Here is a 15,226-nt window from a genome sequence, read left to right as displayed (position 1 = left end):
ATATTCAGATATATTCAGGTTGATACTGGCCCCCCTATACCTGCAAGAATATGCGTGACCCTCATTTGTTTGAAGGAGGCAAAAACTGTTCCCACTGCATTTTTTCAGGCACTGCTGCTCAAGTAAACCAGCGTTGTGCAAAATGCCATTAGCAGTCTGTCAGCAACCCACTATCAATCAACCATGGTGAAAGAGCAGCCCTTCTGAAACTTAGTCAGCAGTAGGATTAGATTTAGATTTAGCCAGCAGTAGGATTCACTCTCTGCACCGTTCTTTAGCTTCAACTCCTGGCTAATTGGTAGTGAACAAGGTATATACTTCAACAAAGAGGCATTCAATGGTGTTCACTTGCATGTGCAATAGAAATTTGCTTGTGCAACAGGATTCCCCACCCCCACGCTCTGGAAGCTCCTCCAACTCTCCAGCGCAAGTTTTGGGGTGCATGGGACAGGAGGAGAGGGCAATGCTGCAGTGCACACCAGCTTGCACTCCATTGGATCCTATCCCAAATGTCTCCTTCAGGACTGGAAGTGGATCCCTCAACCACCTGACACCATTGTGACATCATGTGACAATGTCAAAGGGACTTGCCTCTAAAGTCCCTATCCAAGCAATTTCTGTACCATCCACTTGCAAACAGCCTTAAAAATGATGGCAGCTCACACAGTCTGGAGATTCCCCACCCTCAGGCCTACATAGTGGAAAATCTTTGAGGAAACATTTTTGTTCCCCTAAATAAGGAAATACAGGGTGTATTCAACATTGTGTTAAGCGGATCATTCTATCAGTGTAAGGGTTTCTCCTCATGCAATGGAACCATCTCCCCTTCTCCTCTGCCTGCACAACCCTTAAATCTGCTCTGGGGGCTTTCTCAACTCTTTGGAGCCAATCTGGAGGAATCCTAGAGGAAAGACATCCCTCTGCACTAGTGCAACTATTTCACTGAATGCTGCCCGTAAATTCAGACACTTGTGAGGGATATCAAAAAATTAGAACAGGTGAAGTGAGCTGCCTGTAAGCCAATCCTTAAAAATACTGCAGTTTGCACAGCAGGAATTTTAATTGTGTAGCTTAACTTTTTCACGTAGTTCTAAGGAGCCAGAAGTTCTTCTGAATTACAGAGGAATCCTCAATTACATGGGGGTTCCATTCTGGGATGTGCAGAAGTCCATTCTGACCCTGTTCTGCCCCCGCACCCTTTCGGCACTGTGCACCCTTGTGCACAGTTTTGCGAGTTGGGAGTTGCCTGCACATTCTTACCATATTGTGTGGTATTGATGCATAGTGTTGAACTCCAAGGACACGGCTGATAAAGTTCTGTCCACAATTCTTTCCAACCCACAAAAACATCACCTGTAAAGACAGACATGGATAACCAGAAAACATTACTCTGTGCATTTTACTCCTCTCATACACTTTCTGGCAAATGACAGCTATGAAGCTTCAAAGAGAGTGAGCCACATTTTGCACACAATACGAATATTAGCAGAATGTAACTTACAGAGCCAGCATCCATAAGGTAGGCACCATCTCTATTTATCTTCTCCACAGACAGCTGGAGAATGGGAGGCTGAGGTATTGTTTTGTCATTGACATTGAGTGCTCCCTAAAGAAATATGCATATAATTGGTAAGATATGAAGAGGCTACAGGTCAGATCTTGATTAACAATAGGAATAGAGACCTTATCATGTAAAAAGGCACAATGTACCGACCCGTATGTTGCAACTGCATTTTACCCTTCATTATGATTAACCTTAAAGGACGAGGTTGGCGCTGTGGGTGAAACCACAGAGCCTGGGGCTTGTCGATCAGAAGGTTGGTGGTTTGGATCCCTGCGACAGGGTGAGCTCCCGTTGCTTGGTCCCTGCTCCTGCCAACCTAGCAGTTCAAAAGCACGTCAAAGTGCAAGTAGATAATTTTGATTTTAATTCATTTTAATCCATTTTTATAATGTTTTATAATGTTGTACTGTTTTAGTGTTGTTAGCCGCCCTGAGCCCGGCTTCGGCTGGGGAGGGCGGGATATAAATAAAATTTATTATTATTATTATTATTATTATAAATAGGTACCGCTCCGGCAGGAAGGTAAACAGTGTTTCCGTGTGCTGCTCTGGCTCGCCAGAAGCGGCTTAGTCATGCTAGCCACATGACCTGGAAGCTTTACACCGGCTCCCTCGGCCAATAAAGCAAGATGAGCGGCGCAACCCCAGAGTCGTCCACGACTAGACCTAATGGTCAGGGGTCCCTTTACCTTTACCTATGATTAACCTTAATCATGGCAAAACCTTATCGAGGCCTAAGAGGTAGTGTTTACAGGCACAATTTAGAGGAAAATGATCATACCTCGTCTGTGAGATTGTCAATTCGGTATAAATTAGGATGCATCATAAGCATGAGGTACACTAAAGGTTGGTTCTTCACTTGACACATGGTAAAGATGCGATCATCTAAACGTATGTTTGTCCCGGTTTGGAATGCTTTCTGTGAATAAAAGTAGCATCATTACCACATCCATTTCTCAGGAAGTAAACATACACAGCATAGCATACAATTTATATCCCATTTGGTAATAATGTAAGAGAGGAAGATGAAAGGACATCTCAGAGGGCAACACACCAAGATCTATCTGTGTTCTGCTTATTTGTTTGTATAAAATTCATGTTGTTTGAAAAAGTCTGATTTTAATACAGTTAATAAATTTGAAAGTGCAACAGCAACAAACACTAATCAATCTAGAAGGAAGGATTCATTAGTCTAAATCCAGAGGGCCAGTTTCTCCTCACACACCAGGACTTGAGGAACAACTTCCTATCATAACCTGCTGTCAAAAAGCTTTAACCACAACTTGTAAAGTTTCAGGGAAGCCAAAATGGAACACTGAAAAACCACTGGAGCTGCAGTGGACAGAGGAAATGGTAAAAGCCAGTGTTTCCATGTATTTTGGTGCACATCTCGGGACCTTCATATCCTGGATATTATGTTTTCAAATTTACTTTTGTCCTTACCTGCTTTAAGAGAGCCAGCACATACAATGGGAAGAGACGTAATGAAATTGGAGCCATGAGTCCAGGCTGCTGAATGGTTAGGACAGAGGACCGGTACGCAGACAGAGAATCTATTACAGCATTCACCAGTGCATCTCGAGCATCACTCAGGCTAGCAGTAACTGACCGGTCAACAGCTAAAGAAAAAAAGTACATACTGATTTTGGCTACTAAGTTAGGCGTTCTTGATGATCTATGGTTCTACAGTTGCTTAAGACTCTCCCTCTCTCTCTCTCTCTCTCTCTCACACACACAAACAAAAAGCTAGGAAGAATGCAAACCAGAGATGGCAGAATGTCAGCCCTTCACACAGTGAGTCATTGTTCCAGCCACTTGAACTCACACAGCTATAGCAGAATGCCAAAAACATTCACCACCACCTTCAGTATCTCAAGAGCAATATGGTGGTAATAAAATAATAATTGTTCAGACATTATTATTCAAAACTACAAATACCTTACTTTCAAAAAACAACCAAAGCACTTACCCATATTGGCTAGCAGCCCGGTAATTGCTTGCACGTCAGCTCCCAAATAAACATCACTCAGCTGGCTAACAACTGGTAAGCACAAAGTGTGAACACGAATCCTCCTTTCACCTGTACAGGGAAATCCATAACATCAGAGCTGCATCTAACAAATGTGTCCAGGTGATGCTTCAGAAACTTTCACAGATGTAGCCCAACATTATAATTAATAGTTCCCCCCCCCCCCGCTGCCTTAATGTAGTTCTTCACATAAGTCAAACACAGGTTGCAGTTTTTCAACCAAACTTCCACCAGAGACACTTTAGAAGAAAAATCATAGAATTGTAGATTTGGAAAGGACTCCAAGCGTCATCTAGTCCAACCCCCTGCAATGCAGGAATCTCAACACAGAATCATAGAACTGTAAATACTACAAATGTCCATCTTCAGCTAAGCAGTCGTTCTATTTAATAATGTGCATTCTGGCCTGGAGTTCATTAATGCAGTAATGAAAAAACTACAAACAAGCTAGTGTGTGCTAATTAGTCAGATCTATGAAGACTCAAGACCAATTAATCTTATCTTCACAAAAAATGTAGATCAACAAGCATGTATATATATTTTATCAGATACTACTAGTGGCAATAGATGCCATGACATCCTTACCTTTACTAGACGTATAGAGGAGAGCTGACTGAAAGCAGACAACCTGCATGTCTGTGAGATTCTCCTCTACTGACATCTGTACGGCATATCCTGCATCAGGGTTCACATTGGGTAAAGACAACAGATCTGTTGACCGTACAAAGAAGTTGCCATGGAAGGTATGAATCGAAAGGCCTATGGAAGAGAAAAGTGTTTCAGGAATACTATTTCAACTCAAATCTTGCACAATCACTTTGACTGCATTGTCTCCTTGCAAAGAAAGTCATAAGCACGTCTGAAAGCTGCTGAAGTTCAGTAATTTATCCAGTTCTCCAGCATCAGACCAGCCTTAGGCAGTGCCACTAAACACCTATTTACTGGGTGTCCTCTATTCAGAGAACTTGTATAAGGTAATGGCCGAGATCCAAAGGGCCATATGTGATATTCCATGGACCTACTGACGCTGCTAGCACCCATTTCCATTACAAACTCTCGCATTGCTGGAAAGCTTTATTAGAGAAATATTTAACATAAGTGCAAAGGGCAACAATCCTCCTGTGCTGATGTGGAAGCTATTTTGGCACATGTAGAGGGCACTTTGGACCAAGCCAATGTCTCAAAGTCTCAGTCTCAGTGACTAAACAGATAAGTAGCACAATACCTTAAGGAATAATTACACACATGTATTACCACTTGCATTTTCACAGGGAGTCAGTCAAGTCCTGTAAGGGGGACTAAGGAAAATAAAATAATGCTCTCAAAATAAAAGACATAGAAGCAACTCCATTACTATTTCACCTGATCTTGATTTAAAGATTAACACTCGGGGGATGGTCTCACTTTATTAACAATTTTTTCCACTGGCAGAACTGTCTGAAGGTTATTTTTAGCAAGACTTGGTAGACTCTATAGGTAAATCCAGGGCAAGCTCACACAAACAAACATTTACCTTTCCCAAGGCTAGTTAATTCAAGAATATTCTCTCTCTCTTTAATTTTGTTTTAGCTCCCGTTGTTCGGTCCCTGCTCCTGCCAACCTAGCAGTTCGAAAGCACGTCAAAGTGCAAGTAGATAAATAGGTACCGCTCCGGCGGGAAGGTAAACGGCGCTTCCGTGCGCTGCTCTGGTTCGCCAGAAGCAGCTTAGTCATGCTGGCCACATGACCCGGAAGCTGTATGCCAGCTCCCTCAGCCAATAAAGTGAGATGAGCGCCACAACCCCAGAGTCAGTCACAACTGGACCTAATGGTCAGGGGTCCCTTTACCTTTATTTATTTTTAAAAGTAAAGAACAAATAGACAAAAGTGCTATTTTTTGTATAAGGAAAGATTTAAAGACCTGTATCCATTAAAACTGAAGAAGCAGAAATCCAGCTCTAGGGATGTGGGAACTGCTTCCTGACTCCAAATTCAACTAACCCAAGTCTTTTCTTTTTGGAAACAGCCTGGCCTACTCATCGACAGAAAGAAGAACCACCCAGTATTCTGGACTACTGGATCACAACACACTGGGAGAATCTAATACATTCACAGATGCATGTTCACTGTTCTAAATATTCTAAATTCACGATGCTAAGCTTTTAAATATTTGCATGTGCGCTTCTGCCAATTACTTATTTAGGCACTTATGGAAGCACTGCTCTGCTTAACATTAGCAAATTAAATTGTCTGACCTTTCGTACACCTTATTCGCATGACAGCCTCAAAACCAATCTTCCGAGTCAAGTATCGTTTCAGCTCTTTTTGTAGTTTCTCCACCAGAAGAGGATTGTGTTGTTGATGGTAAGATTGATAGTAATAGACACTACCAGCTGAATACCTCGATATACAACCTAAAAATAAAAATCCAAGGATAAATTGAAGGAACAAACTACAGTCAACACAATAAATACAATCTAACATTGATAGTATTGGGAGATGCACTAACAGTATTGGGAGAAAGTATGTGCCAGGGTATTTTAAAATATTGTAGAAATGTTACAGTAAGCCCACAACTTATGCACATTTAACTTGTGCGCATTCAGCTTATTGTATTAAAATTTAACTTTCTATACTCCAACTGGAACCCAGCATTAAGATTCAGTTTTTACTATTTAAAACATATTGTTAAAACTATCATGCTGATTTCTTTTCCTTTTCACACAAATGTGAAAATACCTTACTCACCTAATGAAGCCAAGTCAGAGTACTGCCCGCTAAGGAGGAACAGGTCAACTGCAACCTGCTGTCCAGAACAGTCCAAGGCCAACTTTTTATAGAAGTCAGTAGATGGTGTAAGATGGATATCCTGGTGAAAAAGTAAAAATGATAGAACTTCAAAATACACATTTCTGCTGTTCTCCATAAACCCGCGTGGACTGAAGCAGTAGCTCAACTTATCCGTAAAAGAGACTGGGCATGGGTTCAAAACGGTGTTTTGAGGGATGCAGTTGCAGCCAATAAGACAAGTTAAATTGAGGGTTACTTAAAGAATACATAGAAAGCAGCTTTTGCTAACCTTTGCAGCAGCTTTTTGGTTAGGCTCTTCCCGAGGTTTGAGAGCACCCACTCCTACAGTTGGAAGTTGTGTCTGGAAGACAGAAATCCGACCACCAGTGGGGGACATCAATTTAAAGGCAGCCTGTAGTGCAGGTCCCAGAGCACTCTGAGTTTCCAGGGAGTTAGTAAACATTTGAGGCAAAGTTTTCAATAAATCTTGAATTAGCTGGGGGGGAAATAAGAGCATTAGAATATTCAAAAGACATGTCTCCCATAGAATTCAAAATTTCATTAGAAGCATTCATAAAAGACATTTTGTTAGCAAATAGTAAGCCTTGCCATTTTATAGCAACTGGTCTCTGAAGATTCCCAACCCACCCAACCCCTTCCAAGATACACATTCTTTCAAAATCAGACATAACCCCACAAATTCAATGAACTGTTCTTTCTATCTTTCACATACTTGTCCAAAAATGTGGTCCCAAACTCCAGCCCACTGCCATCCTCGCCTCCCTGAATATAATTTCAAGATAGACTAAAAGAAGCTTCAATATCTGCAACACAGGTGGGCACTTGGATAAACAGAATTTGGGATTCTTTTTTTGCGGGGGGGGGGGGGGAGAGACCTTAGTTATTGTGCCTATAGCGTGTTCACCAAGGGTATGAGCTTAAAAGTAATGCTAAATTCCTGAAGTGGAATCTCATATAGAAACACTTCAATAAGGATTTAAAGTCCTCTTGATTAGTATTACAAAGTATCTGTGCTTTAAAACAGCCTTGCAACTCCAGTAATATGCATTATATCCTACCTATTCACATGCAAGCACACATGGAACTTTGCTTTGCTTCAGACTACAGTGATACCTTGGGTTACATCCGCTTCAGGTTACAGACTCCACTAACCCAGAAATAGTACCTCGAGTTAAGAACTTTCCTTCAGAATGAGAACAGAAATCATGCTCTGGTGGTGTGGCAGCAGCAGGAGGCCCCATTAGCTAAAGTGCTGCTTCAGGTTAAGAACAGTTTCAGGTTAAGAATGGACCTCTGGAACGAATTAAGTACTTAACCCGAGGTACCACTGTATATGGCAGCATAATCTAATAAAACTGAAGACTTGGATATTTTGGGAAACACTAATACCAAATGATTTGATAATTTGGGAAGCACCTGTTTATACCATATTTGGTTTCTTCTAGAAAGAGGGAATCTATACCAAATACACATGAAGCATAAAGGAAATATTTTTTAAAAAACATTACTTTGAATATAAAGATTGGACACCACTGATTTAAAAGGATTTCAAATTGAACATGTTCAAGTATAACTGTTAAAGTTTCAGAAGTCAGCTCCCCCCCCCACTCCCTCAAATTCAGATTAGCGGTTTTATCATTTATTCTGTTCTCAGAAGAGATGTCGCCTAGTCAGTTGGCAAAGAACTTTGCACTGTACATATTTGCGCAACCAATCAACTAGAGTGGGCAAAAAACTTTAGCTCATAGCCTTATATGGGCTAGGGGGAAATGATCAAAAGGACAGAGTTAAATGACATCTGTTTTAAACATATACTTGCATAATGACTTCATAGTATTACTCTTACCTCTTTACTTTCATTTAAGTTTACTAGTAGGTTTTCCGGCATTGGAATAAACACTTCTGCAAGAAAAACAAAAATGCGATGAAAGCTCTCTGAATCGGTTTGACTTTAAGAAGTATTCTTAAATATTCCCCACATCTACGAAATGCATTAAGTGCTTGTAAAGCATTCTCTTCATAATAGTCCAGGCAGGTGGGAAGGAGATAACAGATTCTTTCACAGCAACAGACACTTCAGTCAAGGATATGGTATGCAACTGGACATCTTTAGACTGTCCACTGAGCAAAATGCTTTAGAAGAACTGGTTGGTTTAGCTGCTTTAGCAATTTTCCTACACACCCACCCACCCACTCACACACACAATGGCACCTCTGCAAGAAAATGAAAAGTTGGTTTTACTGCCAAGTTCCATTCTTGTATGTCAGCAGGAAACAGTTAACCCATTCTCCAGTCAAAGGCAAGACCAACAACTTTGATGTCCCTTCCAAGAGGAATGAATGACCCCAACAATTAGAAAGCCCAGGTAAAAAGTTGTTTAAAGAACACAGAAATGGATAAAAATGAAGATGCAAAAGCCTTGAGAGTGGCAAGTGAGGTGCTCCATCCCATTCTTGTCAAAAAGGTGGTTTGACCCATACTGAAAAAGGCAGCTTCTGAGGTGGCAATGGCACAAGGATGTCCCATGTGCTGACTCAGGCAGCCTTTTCAGGAAGCAGCAGTGCCTCAATTTTCCCTTTATTGGGGTAGACAAATGACAGGAGAGAGTCAATAAAGTTGCCCTTTCTTTTGAAAGGGGCTGTAATATCTGAGAAACCAAGTGAATGAGCAGCCTTCCTGCACCTCTACAGCGGCAAGTCTACTACACCAGTTCTGATTCTAGGAATCACAAAGCATACTTCATAAAAGCATACTTCATAAATCTAATGCTACAGATTATTTCTACTTACCTTCAATATCTGAAACTATCAACATCTGGGGCTGAGAGAGACCTTCCTGAAGGCTATAGAAATGGATTGTGCTGTCAAATGTTATAAAGCCTATTTTTGTTCTAGTGTTTCCTGGAAGTCTGAAAATTAAACATAGAAACTTGGTATCATGTTTAATAAGGCCCTAAGTGCACATTCATGTCAGATAGATGTATTTTCTGTGGGAATAAATGTTTGTAATGCATTACCCTTTGGTTAATGCTTCATTTTTCTTGCAAACAGCTATCAAAATGTCATTCAGGGTGGCAGCATTCAATGTAGTAGATTAAAACCTTATGCTGATTTTATTAAGGTAACAAAAACATATCACCATGCAATGCTCCATGTTAAGGAAAAATAACCTTGCAAGAAGAAAAAATCTGGAATGGGTTGGATCTAGGTTAGGGTTATTTCAAGCATATCTCAAATGCACTGTAGGTTCTATAAAGATTTCATCTGTTACACCAATATATTTACATTTGTTTACTGAAAAAAACAATACAAAAGCACAATGTTCCTAATCAGAATGCCTCTACAAAGTACCTGCATTCGTTATTTGCGTGAATGTGATTCTTGAATATATTCTTTTGAAATCCAGTACAGTACCACAAGAAACTAAAGTCCTTTAGTTGCTTTAATGAAAAGAAATACAGTGCAGCAAATTGGGAGTTTCAATACAATGAGCTTGAGAATGTAAATTGTTTCGGTGATGAATACAAATTTGGTACCTGAAATTCACAGTAAGTGCGTAGGGTGCATATTATGAAAATGGCAGCTTGAAAGAACATCAATTGATTTTTTTCCAGGTTTGGCACATGAAAGGATTGGACCAAACATGACAATGACATGAACATTAAAAACTATATGGACAGAGTGAAAAGATGTGCAGGACTTACAAATCTAGATTGTCCAACACGGTCTTGCATACAGTGTTCAAGTATCCTGTTTCTATTGCATTATGTGACACATCAAACACAAAAAGGTACACAGGAGGCTGAGGTGGACGTAGCTGAAAAACAAACAGTTACCTTAGTTTAAATTTCTAAACCTTGTCACAACACTACTCCTAGTTGATTTTAAATTAAAATTAGAAGCACAATTGGAAAAGGTAGGTTTTTGCTGGGGGGGGGGAACAAACTGAGAACAACCAGGCATTGTGTGTTTTCATCCATCACTTGAAATATACATGCCAGGAATGGAATGTGGGAGAGGAAACCAAATTTCTCACACATTTGGAATACTCATTATCCCATGTCCTGTCCCAATCATGTCCAAGGTTTCAAATATGTTTTGAAATTCTGAGGCTAGTCTCAAGGAACAACAAGCAGTTGTTCTTTCAAGAAAATATATTATGGATCATCTTTTCCTTGGAAGGCACAATACACATGGCTTGTCTTCCTAACTCATCGCTGGGTTAAGTTCATTATGTGACAATGAGGGATAGAGCCTTCCCTGTTGTGGTACCAGATCTCTGGAATGTCAGAGTCAATACACATTTACCGAGGCTTTTTGAAGTTTTAAAGTTGATTAGTATCCAACCTGTTCTGCTTGCCATTGTTTTTATGTACAAATTTGTTGTTTTATCCTTCACTGCATTATAATGAATTTGCTTTATTTTGTCTTTGTATGACACCCTGTTATCTCAATTGCTGAAGGGTGGTCTGGAAGCATTTTAAAATATGTAATGTTGGGGTGTCTTGGGTGTTTTCTCTACTAAAAATTAACATCTTTATTTGAGAGGATTTTCATTCTTTTTCTTGGTGTCATATTAAGGCAGAGAAAGGCTATGCCTGATAACCAAGCCAGATACACTTATGGGTCACAATTCTATTATGGAAGTTTAACAGAGTAAATACAACCAGTCTATTGCATTTATAGGCAATAGGCTTGTAATTTTACAAAAAAAGCTGTATTCAGTGGGCAGCATCCATGGGATAGATTTGGTGTGCTGCACGTTCTCCAGGGCTTATCTGTGCTCCCTTCTGCACACACACACGGATGGGGGGAGCCGTTCCTGATGGCAAGGACACCACCAGGGAATAGCATTCAACATGGTGTGAATGCTATAGTCAAACAAAAATGGGTAGTCCCTCATTACTGAAAACATAAGCACTTATGCTTATGCTTGGCACTGGGAGGATCACAGCCATTTCTCCTAGACTAATACAGTGCAATATAATCAAAATGAGAACTATATTAAGATAGCAACTTTTTCCTAAAGCAGTACACTTACCTTGATTTACTTTTGTATTTTTATTATTTATAAATTGCATTTTACATGTTTTGCCAGATCATTTACATGCAAAACAGCTATTTTTAAAAATAAAAAAATACAACCCCCACCCACCCCTTAAGGGATGCGGATGGTGCTGTGGATTAAACTACAGAGCCTAGGACTTGCCAATCAGAATGTCGGTGGTTCGAATCCCCATGACGGGGTGAGCTCCTGTTGCTCGGTCCTTGCTCCTGCCAACCTAGCAGTTTGAAAGCACGTCAAAGTGCAAGTAGATAAATAGGTACCGCTCCAGCGGGAAGGTAAACGGTGTTTCTGTGTGCTGCTCTGGTTCGCCAGAAGTAGCTCAGTCATGCTGGCCACATGACCTGGAAGCTGTACCCCAGCTCCCTTGGCCAATAAAGCGAGATGAGCGTCGCAACCCCAGAGTCGGTCACGACTGGACCTAATGGTCAGGGGTCCCTTTACCTTTACCTACCCCTTGAAGACAGGTGTTCCCTTGATTTGTTTTTAAACCCAAGGCAGTCGCCTTTTCATCCATCTGGAAAAGGCTGTCATATCAAAAATGTCTTCAGTTGACTCCCAAAGTACAGATAGTGGACACCTGTTGTACCTTAACAAGGATGCTATTCCACAGAACAGGGGTAGTCACTTTGAAAGCCCTGCTTTGCAGGTAAATGACAGGGAAGGGAATAAGGTCTTCTACTGAACAGAAGCTGTTTTTTATTGGGTTATTATAGCAGGCAGCTAGCTTGGGTAAAGGACCTCACCATATATTCAGAAGGAGCCATAAACTCAATTGTGGCATTTTGAACTTCAGGTCTTTTATGAGGTTCTCCATAAACTCTTGTCACAGGATTGTACATAAATTCTTCAGGAACTGCAAGAGGGGGAAAAATATAGTGCTTTACTACAAGATACAAGCATTCTAGGGATTGAATATTCTAGATATAGTCGTACACCTAGCATTCCCAGGGGTTATCCCATAAAATTTATCCCCCTAACATGTTACATCCTCAAGCACTAAACCCTTGAAAGAGCTAGCAATTGATACAATTATGTCCCACTGGAATCAGGTAGCATATTAACATACAGCAGGTATCTGATATCAATACAGTTGATGCTTTTAGTGGATTTATGCTCATTTGACAAAGAAAACTCACCATCATTCACTCTGTAACATAAATTGCACTTCCATCTCCTTTGGTCAAGAAAGCTGACAAAAGGATTGATGTATGTCCTACAGCTACGACACCTCACAATTGTACTGGAGGTTACCACAGGCAATTGCTGCAAAAGAGGAATGCTTTTGTAAGTCATGTGTTGGGAATGCACTAGCCACCTTGAGTAATTTGGGTGCCTACCTCTGGCCCAGATGTAAACAGATATGGTACAATGGTCTAAGCACTAGCGTCTCTGTCAGCTGAAGGTGGGTTTCCACATGTGTGATAACAATAATTATTTTAACTGCGGCCCAGTGTTTTATTTGACACTGAGACATACATGAATCATGCTCTGTGGTGGGAAATGGTTTTGCAAGACCACCATATTATGTTAAATCACCAGTTTTACAAGCAAAAGATTATCTTAAGTGACAATGCACAAATTTTATTGCTGCAGTAAAATGGAAGCAGAAGGACTACTAGGGTTGTTCCTAATGGTACAACTTAGCTTGTCCCACAAAACTTCCTTTCCCTCTCCTTCCTTACCCCCCATCAACTGCTGCAGAGGGTTTGAAAAACCCCAGAGCAAACTGGGGCAGTTGTAGGAGGAGGAGAGGGAAGGGAAATTCCATTGCAAGAGGATGTTGTTCCACTGGTGCAATGACTTTGCAGGATACAATCAAAATTGCTTCTAAATAACTTTTATCAGGAAGTGTTGTTTAGTTGAGGCCACTAGTCCCCTTACCAGCATATTCTTAAACTGGAGTATTAAACTTAATCCTGTAAGGTCACATTCAAATGTACATTTACATAAAAAGTAAACCCATTATAATAAAACAGGGTAGAGTGGCTGTCTACAATGATAACAACCGATGCCACAATCATTTCCCACTAGGATCAAGTAGTTATTCCCCAGCCTAGAAACCCTCTACCTATTTGCAAACAGCAACCTATTCACAGCACGTTAAAAATCAGGGAAAGGCAGATTTTGAATGCACTCTTTGATTTAAAGATTAGCAACTGAAATATCTGTTAAGAATAAACCTAACACGATACGGCTTTTGAAGGCTTCAGTACTGAATGATGCACAAAGTTACTACCACAAGGGTATAGATAAGATGTTGAAGAATGGGAAGTTCTCCATTAACAAAGCTCCTTTCAAGTGGGGCTCTGAAATGTCATCTTGCAGGAAATGTTATTTTTCTAGGGCAAGGCTAACAAAACTGTTTATACTGGCTGCAGTCATATGATCTTCTAAAACAATGGTTTGGGGAATTTTGACCACACTCTTCCTTCCCTTGTACATAGGGTCTAATTCCTTACTTTCTGTATTGAACCAAACCACAAGCTGCAGTGCCACCCAAACCACTCAACTGTCGCTTTGGGTGATATTGCGTAAAAGGATCTATCCTGGTTTGCAATCCCGATTTGTAGGTACTGGCCACACCATTTGATTCAAGCCCTACAGAAGAAATGGGATGTGGGGGGAATGCATGTGCTCACACTCCATCCTCCAAATATTGTTTGGAGGATTATTTGAATGCTTTCTTCTGAAAGCCAACTCCCCAGCACTCAGAGTTTTACATAATGTATCATACCGATAGGTCTTTGAAAGGATGAAGCAGGAGCCCCAAAGGAAGTTTGGCTTTGTTCAGTAAGGCCTGAGTTTGAGGAATGTTAGTCAAGGTACATCGGAATAACCTACATGAGGGACAAACGGTGAAAGTCACTATTAATTGCATGCATCACCCCTTCCTGATCAGGACAGATAGTTTTCCTTATGACCCTCTCTTATGTAAAGTTTCAGTCAAGCAATAAGCTCAGATTCAGTTTTATGCGGTGTGACAACCACCAACAAATGCAAAATCTAAATATAGTTTATAATACCCCAGGTGAAAACTACAGGGACACACTCTGAAGAGGGTATCTACAGAAGTGTTCTTCTGTTTACTATTAATCCTACTTGAAAAGCAATCACAGGCTACATGCCAGCTATCGACTTAAGCTCCCAACAGAAGACAGACACACCTTCAGGACATATGAAAGTGAAGAGTCTTCCTTCCCCCAACCCTCAAAATAAATAATTTTTAAATTGGCCTTACTCTGGATTACAGTTGACCTTCTGGATATCTTCGTGCAAGTTCGGAATAGGTGCTTGCAAAGGGGTTGCAGGGAGAATATTTCTGTCTTGAAGAAGATTAATAGGTCTTAATCCTTCTGGTTGAAGGCTCAGTCCACCCATAGATGCAGCTAAGGAATTTGCTCCCAGGCCAGGCTAATGAAAACAGAATTGCAAGGTTAGCCGTTTGAATCACCTTTAAAATTCATTCATATCAACTGGATGGAAGAATGCTATGTTTGCAGACCACTTGCACTAGAGCATTTAAGTAGAAGTTGATCTTGCCTAAAATGCTGTTTGAACTAAGAGCCAAACTGGACATAAAAAGCCTCATCTGATCTCTTTGTACTTTAAATAAATTTTGGAACACATATTTCAGACAATATTCTTTTACAATATCAAGCAACAATGCTTGATTGTTGATTATTAGAAAGGAATGCAGAAAAGACTGGTGGAAAAATAATGTACCCAGAATTCTCAATTGGTATAGATACTGGACTCACTAAAGCTCTCTGGAATAA

The 15,226-nt window shown here is 40.4% G+C and overlaps 1 protein-coding gene across 2 annotated transcripts in view; it reads right to left on the bottom strand.

Moving 5' to 3' along the window:
• The window catches only part of SEC24A (SEC24 homolog A, COPII coat complex component), a 34,186-nt gene that overhangs the window by 4,679 nt on the left and 14,281 nt on the right, over positions 1–15,226 (bottom strand). For both annotated transcript variants that reach the window (XM_081851165.1, XM_081851164.1), the window contains exons 6-21: positions 14,689–14,861; positions 14,185–14,287; positions 12,587–12,713; positions 12,194–12,303; positions 10,087–10,199; positions 9,173–9,291; positions 8,229–8,284; positions 6,651–6,857; positions 6,320–6,440; positions 5,827–5,985; positions 4,178–4,351; positions 3,533–3,643; positions 3,007–3,182; positions 2,345–2,482; positions 1,502–1,606; positions 1,261–1,353 (exon numbers count right to left, since the gene is read on the bottom strand). In XM_081851165.1, coding sequence (XP_081707291.1) covers positions 1,261–1,353; positions 1,502–1,606; positions 2,345–2,482; positions 3,007–3,182; positions 3,533–3,643; positions 4,178–4,351; positions 5,827–5,985; positions 6,320–6,440; positions 6,651–6,857; positions 8,229–8,284; positions 9,173–9,291; positions 10,087–10,199; positions 12,194–12,303; positions 12,587–12,713; positions 14,185–14,287; positions 14,689–14,861 — 2,085 coding nt within the window. The remainder of the gene's footprint in view (positions 1–1,260; positions 1,354–1,501; positions 1,607–2,344; positions 2,483–3,006; positions 3,183–3,532; positions 3,644–4,177; positions 4,352–5,826; positions 5,986–6,319; positions 6,441–6,650; positions 6,858–8,228; positions 8,285–9,172; positions 9,292–10,086; positions 10,200–12,193; positions 12,304–12,586; positions 12,714–14,184; positions 14,288–14,688; positions 14,862–15,226) is intronic.

Source organism: Podarcis erhardii, assembly GCF_964252035.2.
Source record: "Podarcis erhardii genome assembly, chromosome: 2".
Taxonomy (NCBI): domain Eukaryota; kingdom Metazoa; phylum Chordata; class Lepidosauria; order Squamata; family Lacertidae; genus Podarcis; species Podarcis erhardii.
Note: the sequence above shows the minus strand (reverse complement) of the source record. Positions and strands in the feature narration are given on the sequence as shown.